This window comes from Prinia subflava, chromosome 9 (assembly GCF_021018805.1).
Source record: "Prinia subflava isolate CZ2003 ecotype Zambia chromosome 9, Cam_Psub_1.2, whole genome shotgun sequence".
Taxonomy (NCBI): Eukaryota; Metazoa; Chordata; class Aves; order Passeriformes; family Cisticolidae; genus Prinia; species Prinia subflava.
In genome coordinates, this window is record NC_086255.1 from 6,739,029 (window position 1) to 6,761,677 (window position 22,649).

General features: G+C 41.0%; 1 protein-coding gene across 2 annotated transcripts in view; it reads left to right on the forward strand.

Moving 5' to 3' along the window:
* Positions 1 to 22,649, forward strand: part of HSPA12A (heat shock protein family A (Hsp70) member 12A) — a 51,950-nt gene that overhangs the window by 23,301 nt on the left and 6,000 nt on the right. For both annotated transcript variants that reach the window (XM_063405236.1, XM_063405237.1), the window contains exons 7-12: positions 1,091 to 1,207; positions 15,975 to 16,146; positions 19,077 to 19,163; positions 19,683 to 19,787; positions 20,195 to 20,453; positions 22,138 to 22,241. In XM_063405236.1, the coding sequence (XP_063261306.1) occupies positions 1,091 to 1,207; positions 15,975 to 16,146; positions 19,077 to 19,163; positions 19,683 to 19,787; positions 20,195 to 20,453; positions 22,138 to 22,241 (844 nt within the window). The remainder of the gene's footprint in view (positions 1 to 1,090; positions 1,208 to 15,974; positions 16,147 to 19,076; positions 19,164 to 19,682; positions 19,788 to 20,194; positions 20,454 to 22,137; positions 22,242 to 22,649) is intronic.

Below are 22,649 nucleotides of genomic sequence, written 5' to 3' on the forward strand. Positions count from 1 at the left end.
GTTGTGGAGTCACAGACTTGGACCTGTGCACAGACTGGGGATATTCTTAGCAAATATGAATGTTGGATAAAATCCCATATATTTGTTGTGCTGCCTGCTCAAGGCTATATCCTTTTCCTGATGTTAGTAACTAAATCCCTGGCATTTGTGAGTGAATCCTGGAATGAATCAGACAAGCCATGCAAGTGAGCTGTTCCCTTGGACTGTACTGTGTCTGTCTGTGTGCCCTGGGCAGTATAAAGGTGCTACTTTTTCAGCATGGATTTTTGAGCTGCAGCATAGCTAAACAAACACAACACCTTGGCTCAGCACATGCAGAAACATTTTTTTACATTCTAAAGGCCTGTTGTCCACCTTTCTGAACCTTTCTCTGTTTGGATGGAGATTTGGATAGGACATATGGTAATGACATTTTACTTGGAACCTTGCCCAAAACATGTCAGTATATCACCTAATTTGCAAATGCCGTACAGACTTTCCCCTTTTTTAAGGGGAGAAAAAAAAGGACAATGAAAGTACTAAACTAGTCTTGAATGTTTGCTTAAAGCAAAATTTTGAAGGATCAATCAGTCATTTTTAAAGGGGTTAACTGTAACTTCCCCTTGTTAACTGCATTATAAAAATTTGATTTAAAGGTAAGTGGTGTATAAAGAAGTCATTGAAAAATCCAGATTGTAAAACATAAATGTTCATCAGTGATACCCCAAATATTTTGCTGTGTATTAATCAAGATGTAAGTGTGAATTCTTCAAGCTAACAGCAAATCCCACACTGTGGGTAAGAATGTACATAAATGTGCTGTAATAGTCTGTAAATTGCTACTTTTACAAAAGCCAACTTTTCTACTTTATTTTGAGCAGTAAACTTTTCTATAGGCCTCCTTGAGAAAGCTTCAACCTTAATCCCACCTTTTGGCACGGTAAAGCGTTCTTGGCAGGTTGGGAGTAATTCTGATTTGTAGCATGGATGTAACAGGAAAAAACTGAAAAGAGGGTTATTGTTATCAGAGCCAGCAGAAAAGAATGTTTTCCTGTAGACACCTATCATTTTGCATTCACCTCTATTTTCCTTCTTTTTCCTTTTTTTTTAGGAGCTCAGTGACCAAGGAGGCTCAGACTTTGAGAACACTGAAGTAAGATGGGTCATTACAGTGCCTGCTATTTGGAAGCAGCCTGCAAAGCAGTTTATGAGACAAGCTGCCTACAAGGTAATACTGCAGGCTGAATGCAGAAATGCCCCTTTAAAGCCCTAGTTTATAGGCTAAATGATAAAATGTATTTGGGGCAATTTAGTATAAACTGTATAAATACAGTCTAGAAACGTTGACAGAGGAGTTAACTCTACCAAGCAGTAGTTGTAGGTTATATGTATTAACCTCTTAAATGCCTTTTTCTTACTATTTACTTTAATGTCTTGGTGTCCCTCACTGCAGACTCTGATATTTTAGTCATCTTGGACCGTGTATTCCTGCTGAATTCAGTGCACATGGAACAGATGCAGTTTTGAGACCCTAGGGAAAGTTGAGTTTAAAATACTGGACGCAGTTTTGTTTTGTTACTCTCTTTAGGTCATCACAGACTTTTAAAGTTTAAAAAAAAAAAAAAAAAGGAAAACGGAGGGAAAGAAAAGAACCTCCTTGGTGGGACTTTTGTTCCAGTTCCCATTTTCCCACAGTAGGAGTGAAAGGACTGTGAACCAGATAGTCTGGATATAAAATTAAATTCAAATATTATTATCACCAGTAAAAGGTTTATCTGGATTTAACTCTTTCCCCCCCAACTGCCCCTCTGGACGTGCACTTTCCATATGCATGTCCTTTATTTCAAATTCGGTTTATGTCACTAATACATGAGATGTACACATTCGTCTTTTCATCAGGGTGTTCATTTTTAGTTTGGGTTTTTTTTTTTAGTCAGAGACTTGCGTAACCCATTGGCAGCAGCCATGCAATGCACAGTTTGTAAAATATATTCTAGTTCATGAGTAATTTGCAGAGTGCTCCTGGGAAGCACCCAGATTTTTCTGACTCTGTTTCCACCTATCTCTAATGTTGAGCAACGTTTTTCTTAACAGTCTGTATTGTGGGATTGCTAATGCTAGTGCCAGAAGCAAAACACTCTTAAAGTTCTGATGGAAGGACACGGTTGTAGGTAAATCTGAAACACTAGAGACCCATTCATTCTCTCTGTATATTGTTGTCTGCCTGCTGTCTGTGTGCATGTGTGCTCGTGAAGTGGGAGCTGTGCAAGGAGCAGGGCAGGGCTCAGGTAGATCTCTTGGCATTTCTCATTTGTGGCACAATGGAATGTTGTTAATTAGTGTCTGTGTCTGTGGTTGTGTCTGTGGTTGTGTACTTCTATGGGCAAGCTTGACAAACAGCAGAGTTTGACAAGGCTTTTAACTCAGGCTCTGTGATCCACTGCAGGAAAACTCGAGTTTTAGGAAATAATTCATGTTAGCTTGACACGTGGCCGATTTTTTTTTTTTCAAAGCAGTGGGGATGAAGAAAAAAGTGCAGAAAAGAGAATTCTGAATTGCCATTATGTCTTTCACATTCCTGTTGCTGGATCCAAATGTTCCTCATGGATGGATCAGAAGTTGCAGCTCTTGTTAGCTATTGGAAGATGGAACATCTTGAAAATGAGGGGAATCATGTAGAGAAGTGTGAAAAGGCATGGTAGAAACCTTGTAACAGAAGACACACTGAAGTACAACTACCAGTCTGAGCTGAGAGTTAACTTGCAGAAAATATTAATGAGCTGTGGAAATCTGCTGAGCAATCCGTGTCAAATGAAGTAGCTCCAAGAGAGCTAAAGCACTAGAACAGCTTCAGTCACTGGTTCACAGTGGAAAGCCCAGCCTTTCTGGAATGCTTAAGGAGTAGTCTAGGCAAAGCTAATGGAATTAGTAAAGTAAGAAGTGTTGGAAATCTTCTGTGCTCAACATCCATCAGCTTTTGACCAACCTATGATCTCAGTGCACCTCTGATGTCCCTTCATCTCTGCTTTGCCTTGAACAAAACGCTGCTAACCTGGAACTCCTCATCTGCCCTGCATTGTCCCTTCCAGGTGCTGTGCTGCCTTCTCCCTGAATGAGTAATCTGTGTGTTCCCTTCAGTCACAGTTCTTCCTCTCTCTTTCCATGCAGCCTATCAAAATCCTGCTAATTCTGTCTGCATGACAGCTTTTCCTGCCTCTGCACACTGCTGAGCTTTCATGCAAGCTGTCAGTGATTTTGCATCTTGGTTACTGCAACATCATTTCCTTGGCTTCAGCAGCTGTAGGCTGGCCTGGTTTGTATCTGTTCAGAACACTGCCACTGAGGAGTTTTGTAGCCTCACATTTGACAGGGCATCAGCCCACATTTCACTCCTTCTGTGTCATCTCAGACATAAGCTGCATGAACAGCTGTATTGCTCACTTATTTTCCTCTTCTGAAACCCTTTTAAAAACGTTTTTTACAAAAACTTGACTGTGATTAACCTACTTACATAGAAAAACTATTCCTCATTGCTTCTTGCTATTAATCTGCCTGTCTGTATCCATCTTCCATGCTTTTTGCATCCTTAACAATTTTTATAGCTGAGCTATTACCTCTTTCAAGCAGGTATTTGTTTATTCTTTCTGGGGCCTTCTGAGGGACTAAGTCTGAGGTTGTAGAGAGTTGCATGTCTTTACAGATGATTTTGCTGAATCCAAATTACTTTATTTCTGAATAGCAGTTCACAGATGCTTTTTCCTCTCCCTCATGCTTAATTCCTGTGTGTCCAGAGATGGTTCTAAAGCTCTGGGACACTTGCTGAGGTCTGGTCAGAACTGGAGAGAGCTCTGTTGCAAGAGCAGAATGTCAGCTCTGTAGGGCTCACTTATCTTTAAGTTCCCTTTCCCAAAATGTGTCTGCAGGGTTTGTGTGCATTGAATCAGTATTCACTACATCCCTAGTAATGACTATAGTCATATTTGCCATTCTCCCCACTAGTAAAATATAAGATACCATAAATAATACCAACTTTTCTTGTTTCTGTGTCCCAGTTGTTCTGCTTCACATTCTTTGGGCACAGTAACTGCAGAGCAGGATCTGCAGGCTGGAATTCCTTGAACATGCTGATAGGAAAAAGGTCTTAAGGAAGAGTTTGGAGTGTGACAGGAGTATGTGAATGCAGAAGCTGTAAGATAAGAAAGTAAGACATGGCATAACAAATGCACTCAGGGCAGGGCAAAGGAAAGGGAAGGCTGGTGCTTTTTCATAAGCTTGCCCAAAATACTTTCAGACATCAGTCAGTTGGTCTAATCTGAGATACTGAGGGTTCTTTTCTTTTTAATATGAACTCTTGGGTTTTGAAATTGAGTTTTAGAGCTCTGAAGTAGATTTATTTTTCAATTACAAATAGCAAATAAAATCATTTGCATAGTAAGCTCATATAAACAAAAAGAGAGGCAATCTAGGTTATAGGATTAGAGCATGTGAGCCTAAAATTCCAGAGGCTTTATTTAACCAGCTCTTATGCTGAACATTTGTTACTGTTTTCCCATCAGTTTTGTCATGGAATGTGCACAATGAGAATTATTTAACATGTATTCCGTGGTCAATGACATTACATTGATCAATATTGCTTTACTCTGGAGAAACCTTCAGAGAAAAATAAACAAACTTGGTGAAAGAATAATCTGACAGCACAAGAAATTCCTTGCTAATAAAAATGTGACATGAAGTATATTTGATTTTTAAAGAGGGGCTTGGGAGGCTTAACCAGATTGAAATTTGTGAAGCTACTCTTATTCCCTCATAAGTCAGTTCTTCTGTACATAAAATACATGCAACTAAAATTTATTTGTGTAGGGACAGTGTGACAGGCTTCTGCTATAAGCTGCATAAGAAGGTGTAAGCAGCACTAGGGAGCTGGTTATTTTTCTGAAACAGTACTTGTTAGTGAGGCAGACGAGGCAGAAGTGTGGTAATACATCAACCATCCTGATTATTTGTAACTTGTAGGGGTCACTTTTGAGATACTAAGATCTTTTTAATCATGAGGATTAAATTGTCTATCGAGTGATGTTGGAGAAGATTCTCCATCTTATAGCTCTGTTTAATTAGGAAATTATAACTAATTGAAAGGTGAAGATTACAGAGTGGAAAATGTGTACTAATTGATCTCTGCTCACACATTTGAGTTCCTCAGCCAGGTTCACATGAAGGTAGAGGCATCTGCTAATCCAGTTCTGGACATTTCTGTTTGTCCACTTTTGTGGCACAAGTTGGAGCATTTGGAGTTTTTTCTTTTACTGAACAAGTTAAACAAGAGGTTTTCATAGCATTCTGTGTGAGAGTGAATCTGTGCCTGTCTTACAAAGTTCTGAAACACATTTCTCAAGTTCTTAGAAATTGCCTGAAAGCAACAGAAATAGCCAAAAATGGAATCTTCATTCTGCCTGGTGGAGAGACTGGGCTAGGTGGCATTTACCAGCCCAAAAAGAACACCATGGTCTGAAAGGCTGTAAACTACAATCATTAGTGAGGATAGAAATCCACAAATGTAACTCAGTGTGGACAGGGTCTAAAACTAATGGGTTTGATTGTAATAAGTTCATAGAAAAGGTCAATAGATTGGTCTAAAAGGCATCTTAGATGCCAATATTCAGTTACAGAGAAAAGAAATACGAGCTGAAATTGGAAATGTAGTGAAAAATATTGGGGCAAAATCAGAAAGCCCAAGGTACAGAACAAGATGTAACTTACAGAAAATAGCAAGCAAGTATTTTTCTCAGTGCCAGTCCTTCTCAGTCAGGGCCACTTGTGTCTTTTTAGTAAAATCAGCCTGAGCCATAAGGACCCACAACGAAGATGTTTCTAAATAAAGGGAAGGAGAGAGCCTGAGACATTAGGAAGAGACTTAAGTAGGAAGAGTCAGGTTTTGCTGTTGTGGTAACTGGTGCATGCCCTGGGAACAAACAGCATTTCTAGAGTATTATAACATGAAAAATTGAAAAGCTTATGAGAATTTAATGGCTTCGTTTTTCTAATGCACACTACTCATCAAACTTGCAAGTAATGTTCTGCTGCACCTTGGGGGATATAATGTAATGCAGCAAAAAATTCTTGGTAATGCCACTTGGAGCTGAGCTTTCAGTTACTGCCCAAATGTGATCTGTGGCAAGAGTCCCTTGGGAAGGAGCTGCAGCAACATCACCCAGGAGAAATATGCACCAAATGCCACTGTGGTCCCATTTACCTTCAACTTGTCAAAAAACATGACTTCTACTTGTTATCATTCAGCAATATGTGACTCAGCTTTAATAATGCTAATTTGGATTTATTTGTGCTCCCAATACTTGACAAAATTTTTGAACAATGAGAGGGCAGAGGTGCAAAAACCAAGCAATTTGTGCAAAGAAAAATGGGTGATTTCAGTCTCTTGTGGTTATTCCTTGCCTAATAAATGATCCAAGATTCTTCTCCTTGGAAAATTGTGTCTAGGATTACTTCTGAGACTAAAATGTGATAGACTGGGTCTAATGTCCTAAGTAAAGTCTGCTGCAGTTACTGGTATTCTTTCATGTCTCACAAATACAAGAAGTCCTTTTCTCTGTCGTGATGACCCAGAAAGCTTCTGCCTCGCCTGTGTGTAGCAAGAAATTATCTTTCTTATGAGCAGTTAATAAAAGCTTTTTGTCAAATAGGCACAGGTAAACTGCAGAACTTTCTCCATGAATTGTGAACAAAAGTGTTGCTTCATGGTTGTTAGACAGTAATCATAATTCAGATATTTCCTGTCTTATGTTCCACCTCCCTTCCTAAAGGAAAAAAAAATAGTTTTATAAATTAAAAAGGGGAAATTGTAATGCAAAATCCAAAAGACCCAGTAAGTATAAAATTTATTCATAGATTCAAACAGTCTACAGAGTCCCAAAGAACTCCAAGCTCAGGTTGAAAATAAAAGAATAGATAATAAAAGTAATGTATAAAATATGAATATGGAACTGCTCAGATAAAGCAATTTGTACTCTTAGCTGGATAATAGCAACACCATAAAAATAAATTGAGGTGGCCTGATTGTGTTTAGCAAAGGCATTTATCTCAATCAGCCAGCCTAGCTGTCTGTAACAAACTGGCTCATCTAATCAGTGGCCACACAAATGCAGCAGTTCTGGCTGTAGCCAGTGCAGCTCCACAGATTCATTATTTTAAGTGTGCTGAAAATAAAAGTCACACTTCATTATGGTTCCAGGTGCTCCATTTGTTTTCTGGCTTTTCAGAATGAGATAATGACATAGTTTTCAGGCAGTTATTAAGAAGGAGGAATGTTCTGTTATTTCTTACCACAGGAATAGCTTTACTGACAGAGTAGTAAAAAGAAGCAAAATATCAAATGGGTTCTGCTTTGGCCCAAAGTAACTTGCTAAGTAATGTTATCAGGTATGTGCATGCACAGACAGCCAGGGTGACTATTCAGAGCCTGAGCACCCCTCACTCCAACAAACTTCAGCAACAGCTCCACTGAATACCCTAGTATTGATTGGGTCCTCAGAAGTGGATGCTTTTTCATTAGTGGGTTGCTTCACAAAATTTGTTCTTAGGGATTTACAAAATGTTATGTAGGAAGTTAGTAGCAGAACTGAATACAAAATTTAGGTTTCAAGTCCATGTCTACTACTTGTATCCTCACGTTTTTAAGCATAAAGACCATTTTTACCTCTACAACCAATGAATGAGTTAATTAGGAACCGAATTTCCTTCTCTGCCAAGACAGTGGACTGAGGCAGATAACTTATTTCGAAAGCAGATTGTGTTAGTGTTGTAAACTCAGCTTGTGCATCATTGATGCATTGAACAAGTTGCTCTCCATATGTTGCATCACTTTTTAACATGACTCATGGCTGATATTTAGGATTACAGGACTGCTTGAGGCTGTTGTGCTCTATATATTTTTAGCTTTAAAAATAAAAAAATGTGCTTTGACAAATGTTTCCTTTTGATTCCAAGACACTTGAACAAAAGTTCTAATTACAATCCGTACAGAAACCTGTGAGGCCCTGAATTACTGCAGGCTTGCAGCAGTGAGGCTGGTACTGGTGTCACCCTGTCAGACAGGATGGGCTCCCTCTCACTGATGCACACAAGGATTTGACACCAGAGTCACGAAGACAAGGAGATAAAAAGTGTGTAGGTCCTTAGCCTTTGGGAAGGATTCCTTCCTGCACTTCTGGCCTTTCTCAGTGTAGAGTACCTGCTGCATCTTAGAGTCGTGGAATCATTAAGTGGGAGTGTTGGTGGGAGATCATCTAGCCCGACCTTCCAGTTGAAACAGGCTTATTGGCAACACTGCTTCAGCAGTGGCTTTATTGAGTCAAGTTTTAAAACTCCAAGGACAGAGGTGCCTTTCTGAGCAGCTGTTCACATGCTGCATCACCATCTTAGTAAAAAAGGGGTTTGAATACCCAGTTTGGACCCTGCTGTGTGCAGCTTTTGTCCCTCCTTGTATCTTCTGGCAGGATTGTGAAAAAGTTGTGTTCTGCTGTCTTTGGACCTGCCCTTCAGAGAGCTGCAGGCAGCTGTTCAACTGCTCCTTGGCCTACAAGAGTTTCTTCCACCATAAAACTGATTTTGACTAAGTAAAATGCTAATCTAAACCTCTTGGTCCTTCAGCCTACGTGGTTGTGCACAACTCTTAAAGGGGGAGTAGCATTAACTATTAACTGGAATTAATTTCTGTGTTGTCTGGTAGTGTTCACCAAACACCACTATTGTCTAGCTGTACCTGTGCAGATGTGAGGTACTTTATTATCATCTCTCCTGGTTGGCTCAGATGGGAGGATGTCACCCAAAAACCCCTTCCACAGGAGCTCACAGCTGGCAAGTTCCCTGTTTGAAGTGAGAGCGGTGGTCGGTTCAGCCCAGGTGAAAAATGTGGGAAGGTTTTGAATTTTCTGTGGGTTAAGTTCCTTTATACAGGCTGCTGGTATGGGCAAGCCCTGGGAATTTAGAAAGCACTGCCAAGCCTACACCCTGGTATTTTAAAAGCAGGGAAATAGTATAAATATATAGTGACAATATTTGTTTCCTCATGGCAGAAGGGAAAATGTCTGAGGCCCCAAAAGAGCCCTCTCAGGATAAACTCAAAATCCTAAGGAAGGTTTAAAGGCTGATTTTTACTTTGGATTTCGTTCTTTTATGCCTTTCATATTATTTCATCATTTATGTCTGTGCAAAGTGATTAAATGAAAACTGTTACGGGGGTCTCTTAGCTTCCAGTTTGTGCCCCTCCATTAGTGGCTCTTTCATCTTCCATAGCTTGTATCCCCCTTGTCTGCAAAATGAAGTTACTACTACTTTACCATGGCCTGAGATGTCCTTTATGCTTTCTCAAGCAGTTTTCTTACAGAGAGATGAGTATTTGTCCTGTCCCTGAGCTGCACAGATGGGGAAGCTGACACTGAAAGAATTCTGCAGCTGTGATAATTTTCCACAATGTTCCCACTTGTGAAATGCAAAGTATCAGTGACACCTGATCAGGCTAGGACGAAGGACAGCCTGTGCCACAAGCCTGATTTTAGTTCAACCATAATAGTAGTGTGAAAGTGTGGGCATTCATGTATTTCTGTTAGGTATGTGTAGTGAATGTTAAGAGAAAACAAAATGCTCTTGTTTCTGTAAAGCAAGAAGTGCCTCCATGGCACTGTAGATGTCAGATCTTTGCAGGATCAGCCACTGCGTTGATTGCATTAAAAAAAAAAAAAAAAGAGTCAATATTCAGTTTTCATCTAGGCTCTTATATCCAGAGTATATAATTTTGAAAATAGAGAAGCACCCAGAAGCTCTTCCTCCTGCCTTTGGCAAACCCAGCCTCTTTGCTGTGTCACCAATAGGAATCTTTGAAAATCCTGTTTATTTTGTGGCTGTTGAGCAATTTTAGGAATCTGTCTTTGAAGAGATAAGTGGGCAGAGCTAACTGGGCTGTCTAACCTCAGTCTGTTTACCCACGATATTTCCTGTACTGCAGCACTTCATCACTCTGCAGTCTAAGGGCAAAGCATCAGGGAATGTGATGGTGTAGTGATTTTCAAACATCTTTTTTGAAGCCTTCTCCAGGCTGAGGATTCAGCAAAAGTGCACGCTCTGAGCTTTTCCTGCAGCTTTGTGGTACCCACTCTCCCCACTCCCTGCCAACCCTGCTTCCTCCCCTCGGGTGCCTCTTTGGGATAATGCTGGGAGTGTTTTCCCATGTCGCTCGTCTTCTTTCCTGGCACGCTCTGCCTCCATAATTAGATCTCAGTCGTTTATTTGTGACATCCCAGTCTGATGGCATAGGACTGGAGAAAGTGCTAGCTAGTGAAAAAGGAGGAGGATTAGAGGAGCTCACTTACCAAGGCCCTAAGTGGATGGTGTTATCGTGAATCCCTTAACACAATGAACTGATTAGTTTAAACAGTGGAAGTTTCACAAGGCACTTAATTTCCAGCCCCTGTTTTGTCTTGCCTTGATTCAGCCTCACAATACTTTCTTCATGCAGTCTGCACAGTGCTTAACTTGCAATCATGCCTTTCCTATTGTTACTAATTATAATAAGTAACTTGGAAAATAGAAAAATGTTGATGTTAATTCTTAGCTTCTCTTGTTCTGGCTGAATGATGTTGTCCCTCAGAGCTTCGTTTCCTAATGAATCCCATCATCTTTACAGAGCTGTTTCATGAGATCCAACTTATAAATTTTATCTCTGCTTCCTACAAATGGGACTTTAGTGGTGAAACAGGTTTAAGAGGCTTTTCCTACCAATTGGAAAATGGATCCTTGTACTCATCTGGTCTGGAGCATTGCTTCTGAAGTGATTAAAATAGTGGAGTTGGTTGAGGTGACAAACTGGGAGAGAAGAATGGGGACCCAAGGCTGAGGTGGAGCTGTGGTGAAGCTGCTCCTGCAGTTCTGCATTGTGCTCCGTGGCAGAAATGGAACCTTGCTGGTTGGGGAAGAGTAGCATTTGGCTGTGACACTGAGCTGGAGTTCTGGGATTGTGGAGGGAATTCCCACCTTGTTGTGGCAACCTTAAGGAAAGCCTTTTAGTCCCTGTGCCTTGTTTTTCCAACTGTGTAATGAGAGTGGCTCTTTCTCATGTGTTTATCCGTTTATTTATGCTACATTTTTGTATCTGGAAATGCTTTATTAATTGTGAATGTAGTGCCTATAGCCCTGCAGTACTGAATTAGGTCTTAGATGAATAAAAATTATATTAGAGCAGAAAAAAAAGTAGAATTCATCTGATCAATTCTTTTAATAAGTTTTATAACTCAAAAGAACAGGTGTACTCCATGTAAGGCATGTTCCTTGTGTTAGAAATCAGTGGGCAGGCTTTTCTCTCCCCCCTTTAAAAATATATCTGATCTATCTTTCTGAAAAAATAACAAAAAAGGAACTTTACCTGTTGCTTTCAATAATTTGCAAGGATAGGAATAGGAAACAGGTGCCTTGTCAATGATGGTGTATTTCCTGACATTGCACTTCTTTTGAGGTCACTGTGGTGTAATAAATAAAGAACACCACTGGTGTTTTATCTGGCTATGGAGAACTGCAGCTAAATGCTGATGCTTCTAATTACAGCAGCATTCAGAGACAGGACATTTTCACCTAGGCCTGCCTTAAAAAGACTGACTACGTGGAATATTCTATTATAATGCTGTCTTTAATGTCATATACGTTAAATATTTTTTAAAAGTGCAGTTTTGATTTTTTTGTGTGTGTGTTTTGGCATGTGAGGCTGAGTTTTAAAAGCAGCATCCTTTAATCTGTAGTAACGGTGATTCTGCACGTGGAGTGAGTGAACAGAGTTCTCTGAAGTGCTCAGGACTGCTGTAGTGAGCTGCAGTCCAGACCTCAATATTTGCTAGTGGTGGATTAGTCTGGCAGCTGATGCTGTTCAGGGAATCAGGAATGTGTTGTGCTCAGCTGTGGCTCTCTCCTGGTGGCACCTCTCTGGCTATAAAAACAGAGCTGGTGGCCAGGGTGAGAATTCACCTGCGCCTGGATGGTGAAGTTATGCAGTACATGAGACTCTGAAGCACTTTGGAGTTTGCTGTCGATGGTGCATCTTGGCAAATGAACAGAACGCACACAGACCTGTGCTACTGCAGGGAGTGAGGTCTGGGAGTTCTCTTGTCAAAAAATGAAATCCTAGTCCTCAAGTATATGAGCAAAGTTGATTTTAGAGCAGTTCTTTTCATAATGTTCTTCGCTTCTTCCAGGTGTATAAATAAAGGAATATCTTCCAAATTAATTTAAGAAATTTTTTGTGCTCAAAGAGTTTTTGTAATCCCATGATGAGTTTTCCACTTTTGTGTTCTTGGGGCAACTGCTGTCTGCTTCCTTCATGTTCTATAAGTGATGACTGCTAATGAGCGTTCTGGGAGCAAGAAAATCCCCTTAGCAGGCTGGAGTCAAGACACTGCTCTGTTCTAAAGTCTGCTCTAAGCAGCCCTGGGCAAAAGCGAATTGGTGTGTCTGTCCCAGTGCCAGAATGATTTCTAGAGTGTTGAATATTGAGACATTGTTTAGATCTGTCCTGCTCAGGCCTGTTAATTTGTCAGTCCCTGGTCTGTATTACAGTGGTACTTGGGCAGCAGTGGGCAAGAACACGGAGTGAGGCAGACAGAAAGCAGAAAGTGTAAAACACAGCAAATTCCCAAATGCCTGCAATTAATAATTTTAACAAATGCATCACTGTTTCTTCATGTTGACTGCCTGCTGTTTCCACTCCTCTTTCTCTGCATGCTCAATATTTTTCTCCCATCTGTCCCTTGGCCGTAATGATGGGACAGATGTACTGCCTAAGTCTTCCTCTTGGAGCTTGTATTAAAACAACCTCATTGCTCCATTCCTCCTCAGCAGTGTTTATGTGCTCATGTTTCTTTGTCATCTCCTCTTCCCTCATTTTCTCTGTGCTGTGTATAGATGTACAGATAGATATGTAATGTGCTCTCTTTCATGGTCTAAGTAAAAATACTATTTGCACAAAGTATGAAATATTGCTACATAAATATTTTTATATATAAATATGTATGTGTGTATAGATGTAGATATATATGTGTGTCTACATATAAAAATATGTGTTGGATGCCTCGTACCTTTTACTGTAAAAGATTCTCTGTATGTTCTTTTTATGATGTGAAACAACACATTCTTCATTGTAGCTGGTCCTTCAAACTCTGTAAGAAAAGCTTTTAAACTAAAAACCTCAGCACTTTCTTCATGAGGTTCTGTTAGGATCAGCTGTGCTTTGAACTGTTAAAAACTGTCATTTCTGTTGGATGTTTTCCTCAGGAGATATTTTGGGTATGTTAAAATCATAGCTAGAGAGAAAAAGGAGCAAGAATAGCATCTGCTGTGCATGGAGAGTCTGAGAACACAGATCTGAGTCCATCCACTGCAGGTCACTGCCTTCCTCTCCTGACTGCAATGTGAAAAGTTCATGGTTCAGGCTGCTGCTGGAGGAGGGGAGGAAGCAAATGTTATTGTAATGGTAAATTTACTGTTTGCTTTTAGCAGAACCAGCCTTGGGAGTTTGGACTAAAATTCCCCCTAGAACAGATGATACGGCAATTCATACAATCTTCTCCCCACCACCACCTCCAGTTAGGAAATACCAGTGCATTCCATGTGTGTGCAACTCAATTGTCAACTCTGCAAATGCTTTACGTTGTAGCCTTTGGATTTTAATACCCATAGCAACAAACTATTTTTCCCTAAAATACAATTTTGTCTTTAGTGCGTAGGTTAGGCTGAGACTAAGAATTGTCTGTGCTGCTGACGCATGCCCAGTACGAGGAGCAGACTGAGCATTCTTGAATTCATCCACATGGCTAAATGTCAAAAAAAACCCACTTGCTGCTCAGATTCAGAGCTCTCACACAACACGATAATATACTTAATACAAGTGAAAACTGCAGCAGGGTAGTTGAGAGCTATTTGTTCTCCAGCCTGTATTGGATAGAGCAGGAAGTGCTGCCTTAGAATTGCAGCAAGATCCAGATTAGGCTTGTAGCAAAACTCTCTAAAGGAAAGACAATTTGTGTGGAAAAGCTCTGCTGGAGATAAGTGATGTTGAAGTGAGCTGGCATGAAACCAGCCCTGCTTGTGCCTGCTCCCTCCAGATGGGTCACAGGAGGGATTGGGTTCATCCTGAGGCACATCTTCAGCCCCAGCACAGCTCCAGGGCTTTATCTAAGCCTGCATCTGCCAACATGCTCACATCCAAGTGCTGTGATGGCAGCAGAGTCTGTGCCTAATTGATACTCTTCTTACACGTTATAGGGTTACTCTGGCTTGCTGTAAATCTGTATTTTCTAAAGTTCGAAAGTTTAGTTGCAAACATTCTTTTCCATATAGTATTTTTTCAATATGTGTTGCCACAGAGCTGGCAAGGTTTGATATGCTGTAGTATTTGAACAATATTTTCCTTCCCACACAGTTCTGCTAATTTTGGATCATGCTGTTTAGTCCAGTGGATGTAACTGAAGCAGAAAGGTTTGCCCAACAGCAATAAAGGCTGTAAAGTGACCATAATCCCAGTCATGGTGTGCTTGTAAAATAATGAGCAACCATGATCTAAGAGTTTAACTCTTAACTCTTTCTTATTTTAGAACTTTCTACCTTTTTTTTTTTTTTTGTTACCAACAGTGAGGAAGATACTTTCTTTAAGAACCTGTTTATCATACTTATTAGGATGGAGAGGGTAAAATGAGTCAGTAAATACAAAGAACAGTTTCAAGCCTCCAAGTCTTATGCTGGTACTACTTTTAAACCAACTTTACTTCAAGTTCCTGGCTGCAGGTGTCAATGAGGCAGCAATTCCCACAGCCCACAGTGTAGCTGTGTGAAAGAAGCCAAATTCTAGTCCAGGTCTGCCGACTTCCCATGTGAGCCTGCCTTCTTTTGGGAATGCTCTGGAGACACCACGATGTGTGTGTGTATGAGTTGAAGGCTGGAAGACTGACTGTGGAAGCAGAAAAATGTTCCTTTGGTTTTATTTGCTAGCAAGCTTTAGTGCTAAGGCAGTTAACTGAAAAGTAATGGCAAGTAACCCAAAAGTTGGCAGAAAGAGTTGAAAGATGTCTATTTTAACAGAGTATCGTTCAGTAGGCAGAAGTACCGGGAAGAAGATATTAAAACAGAGTTTTGTGAACTGTTCTTTGAATATTTTTCTTTAAGCCCGGTTCTGAGAGTTATGCAGTTACATAAGAACTTGTGGCTTTTTGAAAATATCTTTGTCTGAAGGCTGAAAATCCAGAAAGAAAATAGAAAGAATGGCAAATGCTGATTTTATAATGTGATACTCCTTTTAGGCTTGTTCTCATTACATTTTAGGGAACTTGCCCTGTTGTATTTTGTCTTCTTGAATATACTGAGCACTTTGAAGATGTTATAATAGCAAATGTACTTTAAAGCCATGGATTTTGAAATAAAAAATGTTGGTTGTAAGACAGAAGATGCATTACTGGCAAAGTGTACTGTATATTCCTATACAGTTAAACAGTGCAGGAACCTCATTTTGGCAAGGACTGTGAATATCTGGGACGTAAAGAAAGACATACTTAAAATATTGTTGTGGCAAGGAAAGACAGAAGGAGGCTGGAAGGAGGCTGGGGCCCCTGTTAGCTGGCAGATTCTCAGGTTAATGAGGAGTTCAGGTTTTAGGCCAATTATTCCAGGTTTCAAACCGATTTTCTTCGTTTCTCCACCTGTCATGTACACAAGTGCTTGGTTAGACACTTAGCATGGTAAGTGCATGCAAACCTCCCCGTTCCAGCCTGTGGAGTGGTGCTGTGCAGTGTGGGCAGGACAATTCCCAGATGCAGACCTGTAGCAGCAGCTCCTTTGTGGGGTGAACTGAGGGGTGACCCAGCGGAGCCCACGGGCTGAGGAGAGCCCTGTGGCCCTGAGAGGGTCTGCTGGGATCCCACCCCAAGTGTCTGATGCGTTCTCTCTCGCAGGCAGGAATGGCATCTCCTGAAAATCCCGAGCAGTTGATCATTGCCCTGGAACCCGAGGCTGCCTCTATCTACTGCCGAAAGCTGCGCCTGCACCAGATGATAGAGCTGAGTAGTAGGGCACCTGTCAATGGCTACAGCCCGAGTGACACTATTGGAACTGGATTTACACAGGGTACTTCTCTTCGTTTGCTTTGCACATTCTCATGCCTGAGTTTGCTTTGTCCCCCAGGGCTGGTTTCTCACCATTTCTTGTTGTCCTCGTACTCTTGAAATGTTTCAGGCTGGCATCAGTTTGCTTTTATAAACAGTTTTGCTGCTTAATCATAGTTAAGCTTGTTTAGATGTTGACCCAGCAGACATCACTGAATAATTTGGGTTGGAAAGAAACTCAAAACCCATCTAGTTCTAACCTTCTGCCATGGGCAGGGACACCTTCCACTATCCCAGGTTGCTCCAAGCCCTGTCCAGCCTGGCCTGGAACACTTCCAGGGATGGGGCAGCCCCAGCTTCTCTGGGCAACCTGTGCCAGGGCCTCAGCACCCTCACAGGGAGCAATTTCTTCCCAATATACACTTGAATTTTAGCATGCAGGTAGCTTTCTTGTCTTGTCTTGATTTGGATGTTGTGGGAGTCTTTTAGTATTTTCACAACAGCGTTTTTCTGCCTTAATTTAAGTTAGTACTTCATGTTGGATCACTTTTTTCATTTAATTTGTTGGAAGCAATTATGTGTTTGGTTATCTGCATTACTGAGGCAGTGCTAAATAACTGGATCTACAATGAAACAATCAGTCTGAGGTGTTCCAAAGTATTGGCAGATGCTTTTTGATGTTGTCTTTATGAAATATTATTAATGATTTTCAACACTCAGTGGAACACATGGCATTGGAATGAAACAGTGAATTTATCTGCATGTTGAAGAGCAACTGGATAATGCATTTCTGATTTATTGAGCTGGGATCTGTTGCTACTATCACTGTTTGAAGGGGAGGGACAGAGATGGGACCACTGTAAGTCACTTGACAGAAGGTCCTTCATCACCAGAGGTTTTTGAGCTTGGCAGCCTACTGAAACTGGAGGGAAATAGAAGAAACAAAAAAGGAAAATGGCCTGCAGCAGTAACATTTGATTGCTGCATAATGTGCATATTTCTCTATATCTCTGAATTGTAACAGTTGCCCTGATACTGATGGTAGTGTGACAATCTATCCTAGAAGGAGCTTTTCAGAAAAGTCTGTATTTTATCACATTTGCTAGATCAAAACAGTAGAGGCAAGTGGGAGGTTAAGCTAGTAGAGCTATTCCTGCACTTACCAGAGCATATTTTTCTTAGTTAGGCAGAGTGACTACATCATTCTCTCAAATCCATGGCTCTCCTAGCCAGCACTTTTCAGATGTGTTTAGTGTTTGGAGGCCCACGCAGAGTACAGGACACAATCTGTTTTCAGGATTCAGTCCCTTCAGGGCCCCTTGGCTTCTGTTCCCCTCATTTGTGCCCTGAACTATTCCAGTTCCATGTGATTTTACATGAACTCACTTTCAGACAACACAGGGATTTTCTTCTGGGAAAATAATAAAGGAGTTTATCTGGTTAAGGTTTTGAAGCTGGGCAGAATCTGGCAGATCATGGATTTCTGCTAATGGGCTTTTTCTTGGGTGGGGGTACCACTCTCATTCTTGACTTTGTATGGTAAAAAAGCTGTTGGGTATGAGAAAGGTTTCATGTCAAAATTAATGAAAACAAAGTTTGGAGCGAATTAATTTGGGGTTGGAATTAAAATTTCATAAAGGCATGGCAAGCACCCAAGACAAGCTGAGAACAGATTAAGGAGAAAAACCCTTTAAATATAAACAGAGAGAAGCGCTCCAAGGACCATATTATTGCTGTGAAGTCAAAACAAAAATTTTAGTGTTCTTAGTAGCAAGGACAAGCTTGCTTCAGTTGTAGTTAGAGACTGGCTCTTGTGTTCTCTTCTAGCCCACAGGAGGGAAGGAAAGGATTGCCATTGATTTCTGTGGGCTTGCTTGGACTTGGTGCTTGTTCTGTCATGGGATGCTTCATCTGAGCTCTCCCTGTGCTCCAAGTCAGTGCACTGAGGCTGGGGCAGCTACTCTGCACCGTGGGGTCTTTTTGGGAGGGTGAAGGAACCAGTGGAGCTGATGCTCTTTTTCCTGATGACAGGCACTATAGAAATAGGAAGCAAAGTGCATTTTGTGATTTTTGTGCTGGTATTTTCAGAAAAAAAAATCCACTCATGACAGGATGCCTCTTTTGTAGTGTTTTATGAAGTGTCTTTGAAGGTGGGTGATGATAACACAAGGAATGTAGGGTTTTTTGATCGTTCAGTTAGAGAGGTTGATTTAGAAGCATAAATAGCAGAGGTTCTCACTACTCTGCTTTCTCTTGACAGACTGTTCTGCATCTTTTAAATGTCTAAGTAGCAGTCTTGCAAGTTAACAGATTGTTATAATAGTCTTGCAAGATTACATTTAATTTTTAATTGGTGTATATTTTTAATATTGTGAGGGTCAGCCCTGGTGATCACTGTGTCATTAAGAGGACTGACATCCTGAGAGGCTGGGGAGGCATTTGCCTGAGCACTCAAAATGAGCAGTGGCTTTAGGAAATGTGGGAATGCGGTGTGGGAATTGTCTGGGAGAGGGCTGAGGCTGTCACCTGCTGGTAGAGGCTGCTGTGAGCACAGCTGGCTGCCAGCCCCCAACCCTGCTGCCAGCACACACTTTGCAAGCCAGAGTGTATTAAAAATCTGCAAGTCAGACCTGCTTATAGCTTTCTTATTAGATTATTACTCTATATGATTAGTTTGCATTATTTGTATTAGGTAATTAATATAGATTAAAAGACAGATAAGTGCATATAAGAATATCAAGGAAGATCAGGGTGGCCGTAAACCACTTTCCATTCTTTCCAGGAATGACATTCTGACATTCCTGGTTCCAGTGCAATAATTTTTGTACTTTTTTTTTGTTAAGAAGTGATACATACAGATCTTTCAGCCTGCTTGCACTTGTTTCGTGCAGTTTTTGATGTTATTTCTTCATGCTTTTTTATACAGTAACTATTTTTTCTGTCAATCACTAGGGAAGGAACACGTGCGCCGGAACCGGCAGAGTCGGACCTTCATGGTGGAAAATGTCATAGGAGAGATCTGGTCTGAGCTGGAGGAAGGTACAACAAAATTTCCTGAGCAAACTTTGCTCTCACTGGTTTTGATTGTGTTTCCCACAAAGGTGCTGTGCATTGCATTGTTCTCACAATAAAGGGGAAAAGGATAAAAAACACATGTTCATGTGCTGCTCTTAGTTACAAGTGCTGAATTGCAATTTTGTATGCTCTAGCATATAAGATTTATTAATGAGATGATGGAAAGCCAATGCAAGTAGAATATTTTCCTCAGAACAAGCTTTGTAAATATGGTGTAATATTTGGTAGCTCACTAGGATGTACACCAGCAACATGAGCAGTCCCACTTTTCAGCTGTGCTACATCAATAGCTTTTGACATCTGACTTTGATATTTGTTCTCAATCATTGTGTTATAATTGCTAGCAAAGATCAGGCCTTCAGCAGGGCCATTGCAGGCTCTCTGTAGGCCATTGCCTCCCTGGTGCCCTCAGGAGCTGTGGTTGCAGTGAGCTGGTGTGCTCACAGTGTGTAAATGCCCCTGGCTCTCCCCTTGGCGTTCCAGGTGATCGGTACATCGTGGTTGACAGCGGAGGAGGCACCGTGGATATGACTGTCCATCAGATCAGACTCCCTGAGGGACACCTGAAGGAGCTCTACAAAGCAACAGGTAATGCCACTCCCACTGCTTGCTTTATGTAATTAGATTGTGCATTATATATTAATGTAATGTTTTGGCTTGTCAGTGAAGGAAATGTTTGCCTTTATTGCATTTTACTGGCAGTTCATCCTGAAATGAGACCAGCACTCAAAATTAGTATAACCCAGCTGCTGGTTGGCTGAATCACTCATTTATAGAGGTAGTGTTACAGTGGCTATGAGGATACAGGAGGCAAAGGTAAGATCATGTTGTGTATTAGACCAACTATTACATTTAGGAAAGATCCTCTTCCCATGGACCTTCTCCCACGACAGTCCTGATGGCGTTTTTCTGATGTGCATGTGGCCAACTCGAAATGTCATTGGGATATTAAAGAATATCCAGAACATTAAAGCTGTGTTCTGTCTGTGCTACAGGTGGGCCGTACGGTTCTCTAGGTGTGGACTACGAGTTCGAGAAGCTGCTGTGTAAAATCTTTGGGGAGGATTTCATTGAGCAGTTTAAAATCAAGCGCCCTGCGGCCTGGGTGGATCTGATGATCGCGTTCGAGTCGCGCAAGCGAGCGGCAGCGCCCGACAGGACCAACCCCCTCAACATCACCCTGCCCTTCTCCTTCATCGACTACTACAAGAAGTTCAGAGGGCACAGCGTAGAGCATGCCTTGAGGAAGAGCAAGTGAGTGGACAGTTGAAACCATGTGGATGCAGAATTAACGGCTGGTAGCAAAGAGAAATAATTAAAATATCCTAATTATATTAGGACCGAAAGGTAATAGCGTAAAAGTGTAGTGCAAGGATGGGAAGATGGAGTTGCCTCTGGTGCAGTTTCCAGTTCTGATTGATCTCTTGCAAAAGCTTTTCTGTATAAGACTTGCACTTTTCAGGTATTGCTTTCTTTTCTTATTTTCCTTTTTTTCCCCCTCATTTATTTATTTATTTATTATTTTTCTTATTTTCTTTTCTTATTTCTGCACGCTCTTTGACTGAATATTGTCTCTTGCATGTTAATTAGGAGTGTCAGATCAAACACAGAATTTGTTGCCTAGAACCTTAGTTTTTAGCAGCCTGGGTCCTGGAAAAAATCCCAGATTGTGAGATGTATAAATATGTTTATGGCTTGAGGGAAGTTATCAACAGTATCAGATCACTGGAGAAAACATACACTACTGCATAAAGCTCTGCTAGGGGAAAGCATTCAGCTTTTGAAGTGGTGGCAGGCTTTTGTTTCTTATAGTATTTTACAAGTTTGATGATTTGCTTAATCGACAGGGAGATACAACCCCCTCCAGAGATTTCAATTCATGATTTTCAGTATCAAGAAGTCACCCTGAATAAGATCAGGAGCTGCTGTAGAAAAGAAAGTGAGCAGAAAGAAATGGACATTTTGCATCTTTGCAAATTTGCAAATGCAATATACATTTTTTGCATATTAAAGAAAACCTGGAGTTTAGTGGTGGAAAAGAGAATGAACAAGTGAACCTGTGAATCTGGGGCAGAAGGCTTGGAAGCTGAGAGGGGAAGACTTGATATTTAGAACTTACACCTTCATTTTTAAAACTAGACAGTGTTGAATGTAGTATGCAGACTGGAACTTCTGCATCTCTTTCAGATTTGTAAATGTACCTACTGTAAGCTTAAATGACTTGGCATCCACCTAAAAGTCACTTTCTAAATGAGACTGAGGTTCTGAAATCATTAAAAATTTCTGGAAATACTCTCCCTCACAAGGCCATCTCCTTTTTACTGGTAGTCTTAATGGTGAATCTTAGAGGAAATGCTAAATGTTCCCTTCAAAGAAATGAATTCGATAACAGGATAGAGAGAGTGTAAAGGTTGACATGTAATGTGCATGAGTAAAAGGGAGATTACTGAGCTATACAGCTGTGTATCAGTGATAGAATAGCATAATGCCTGTTTTCACTTAATAAATGTTACGCCTCATTAAAAATGCTGTTTTCTCTTCTGCCTCCTGAGGCTTCCCAACTTGCTTGTTTTCCTTGTGTGTTTCCAGTGGCTTTGGCCTGCTCCTGCTATAATCTAAGTGTTGCCCTTCTGGGGATGAATCAGTGCTGTTTCAGATGAGCGAGCACTGCATTGACTGCCAGCTGTTTCAGAGAGCAGTTGAGCATTGCTAATGCTGCAGAAGGCAATCAGGCAAAGAAAACAACAATTAGACAAGCCAAAATAATAATTCTCCTTTCAAATTTTACATGACTGCAGTTGGTATGGGGCTAGGGTGAGGTGGGGCACTTCCTTCCAAGGAAAATGCACGCAGATTCTGTAAACTCATTAGTTCATTTATTTAGTGGTGGTTGTTTTGCAGCTCAGCTGCAGTGTTTTAATGTTCTTTCTCTCTGCAGTGTGGACTTTGTGAAGTGGTCCTCCCAGGGAATGCTGAGGATGAGCCCGGATGCGATGAACGCTCTTTTCAAACCTACGATTGACCAGATCGTTCAGCACCTGAGTACGTATCTGTGTGATTCCACTCCTGGCTGAGCTGAAACTGCAGCTTTGCTCACCCAGTTCAACCCAGTAACAACCCTCCTGGTGTGCACCAGCTGTGGACAAGGAGTTCAGTTCTGAAACTTGCAGCTCTCTGGAAATCAACTAGGAAAATAATAAAAGTAAGGGATGTGTCCTGAGCACATACTCCTGCCTAGCTCTAGTGCTAATTACTGACTGTGATTCAGTTCTGTTACTGCTTAAGCTTCAATACTCTGTGCTTCCAGGGCTGCAAGCATTCAGAGGGCTGACATGCACTGAGAAACCCAAATCCTGCTTTTCTTTTTCCTGGTTCAGGCAACAACTAAATTATGCCAGAGTTGTAACTCGTTTCTGACTATTCCAGATATTAAGACCTCCAGTTCATTCC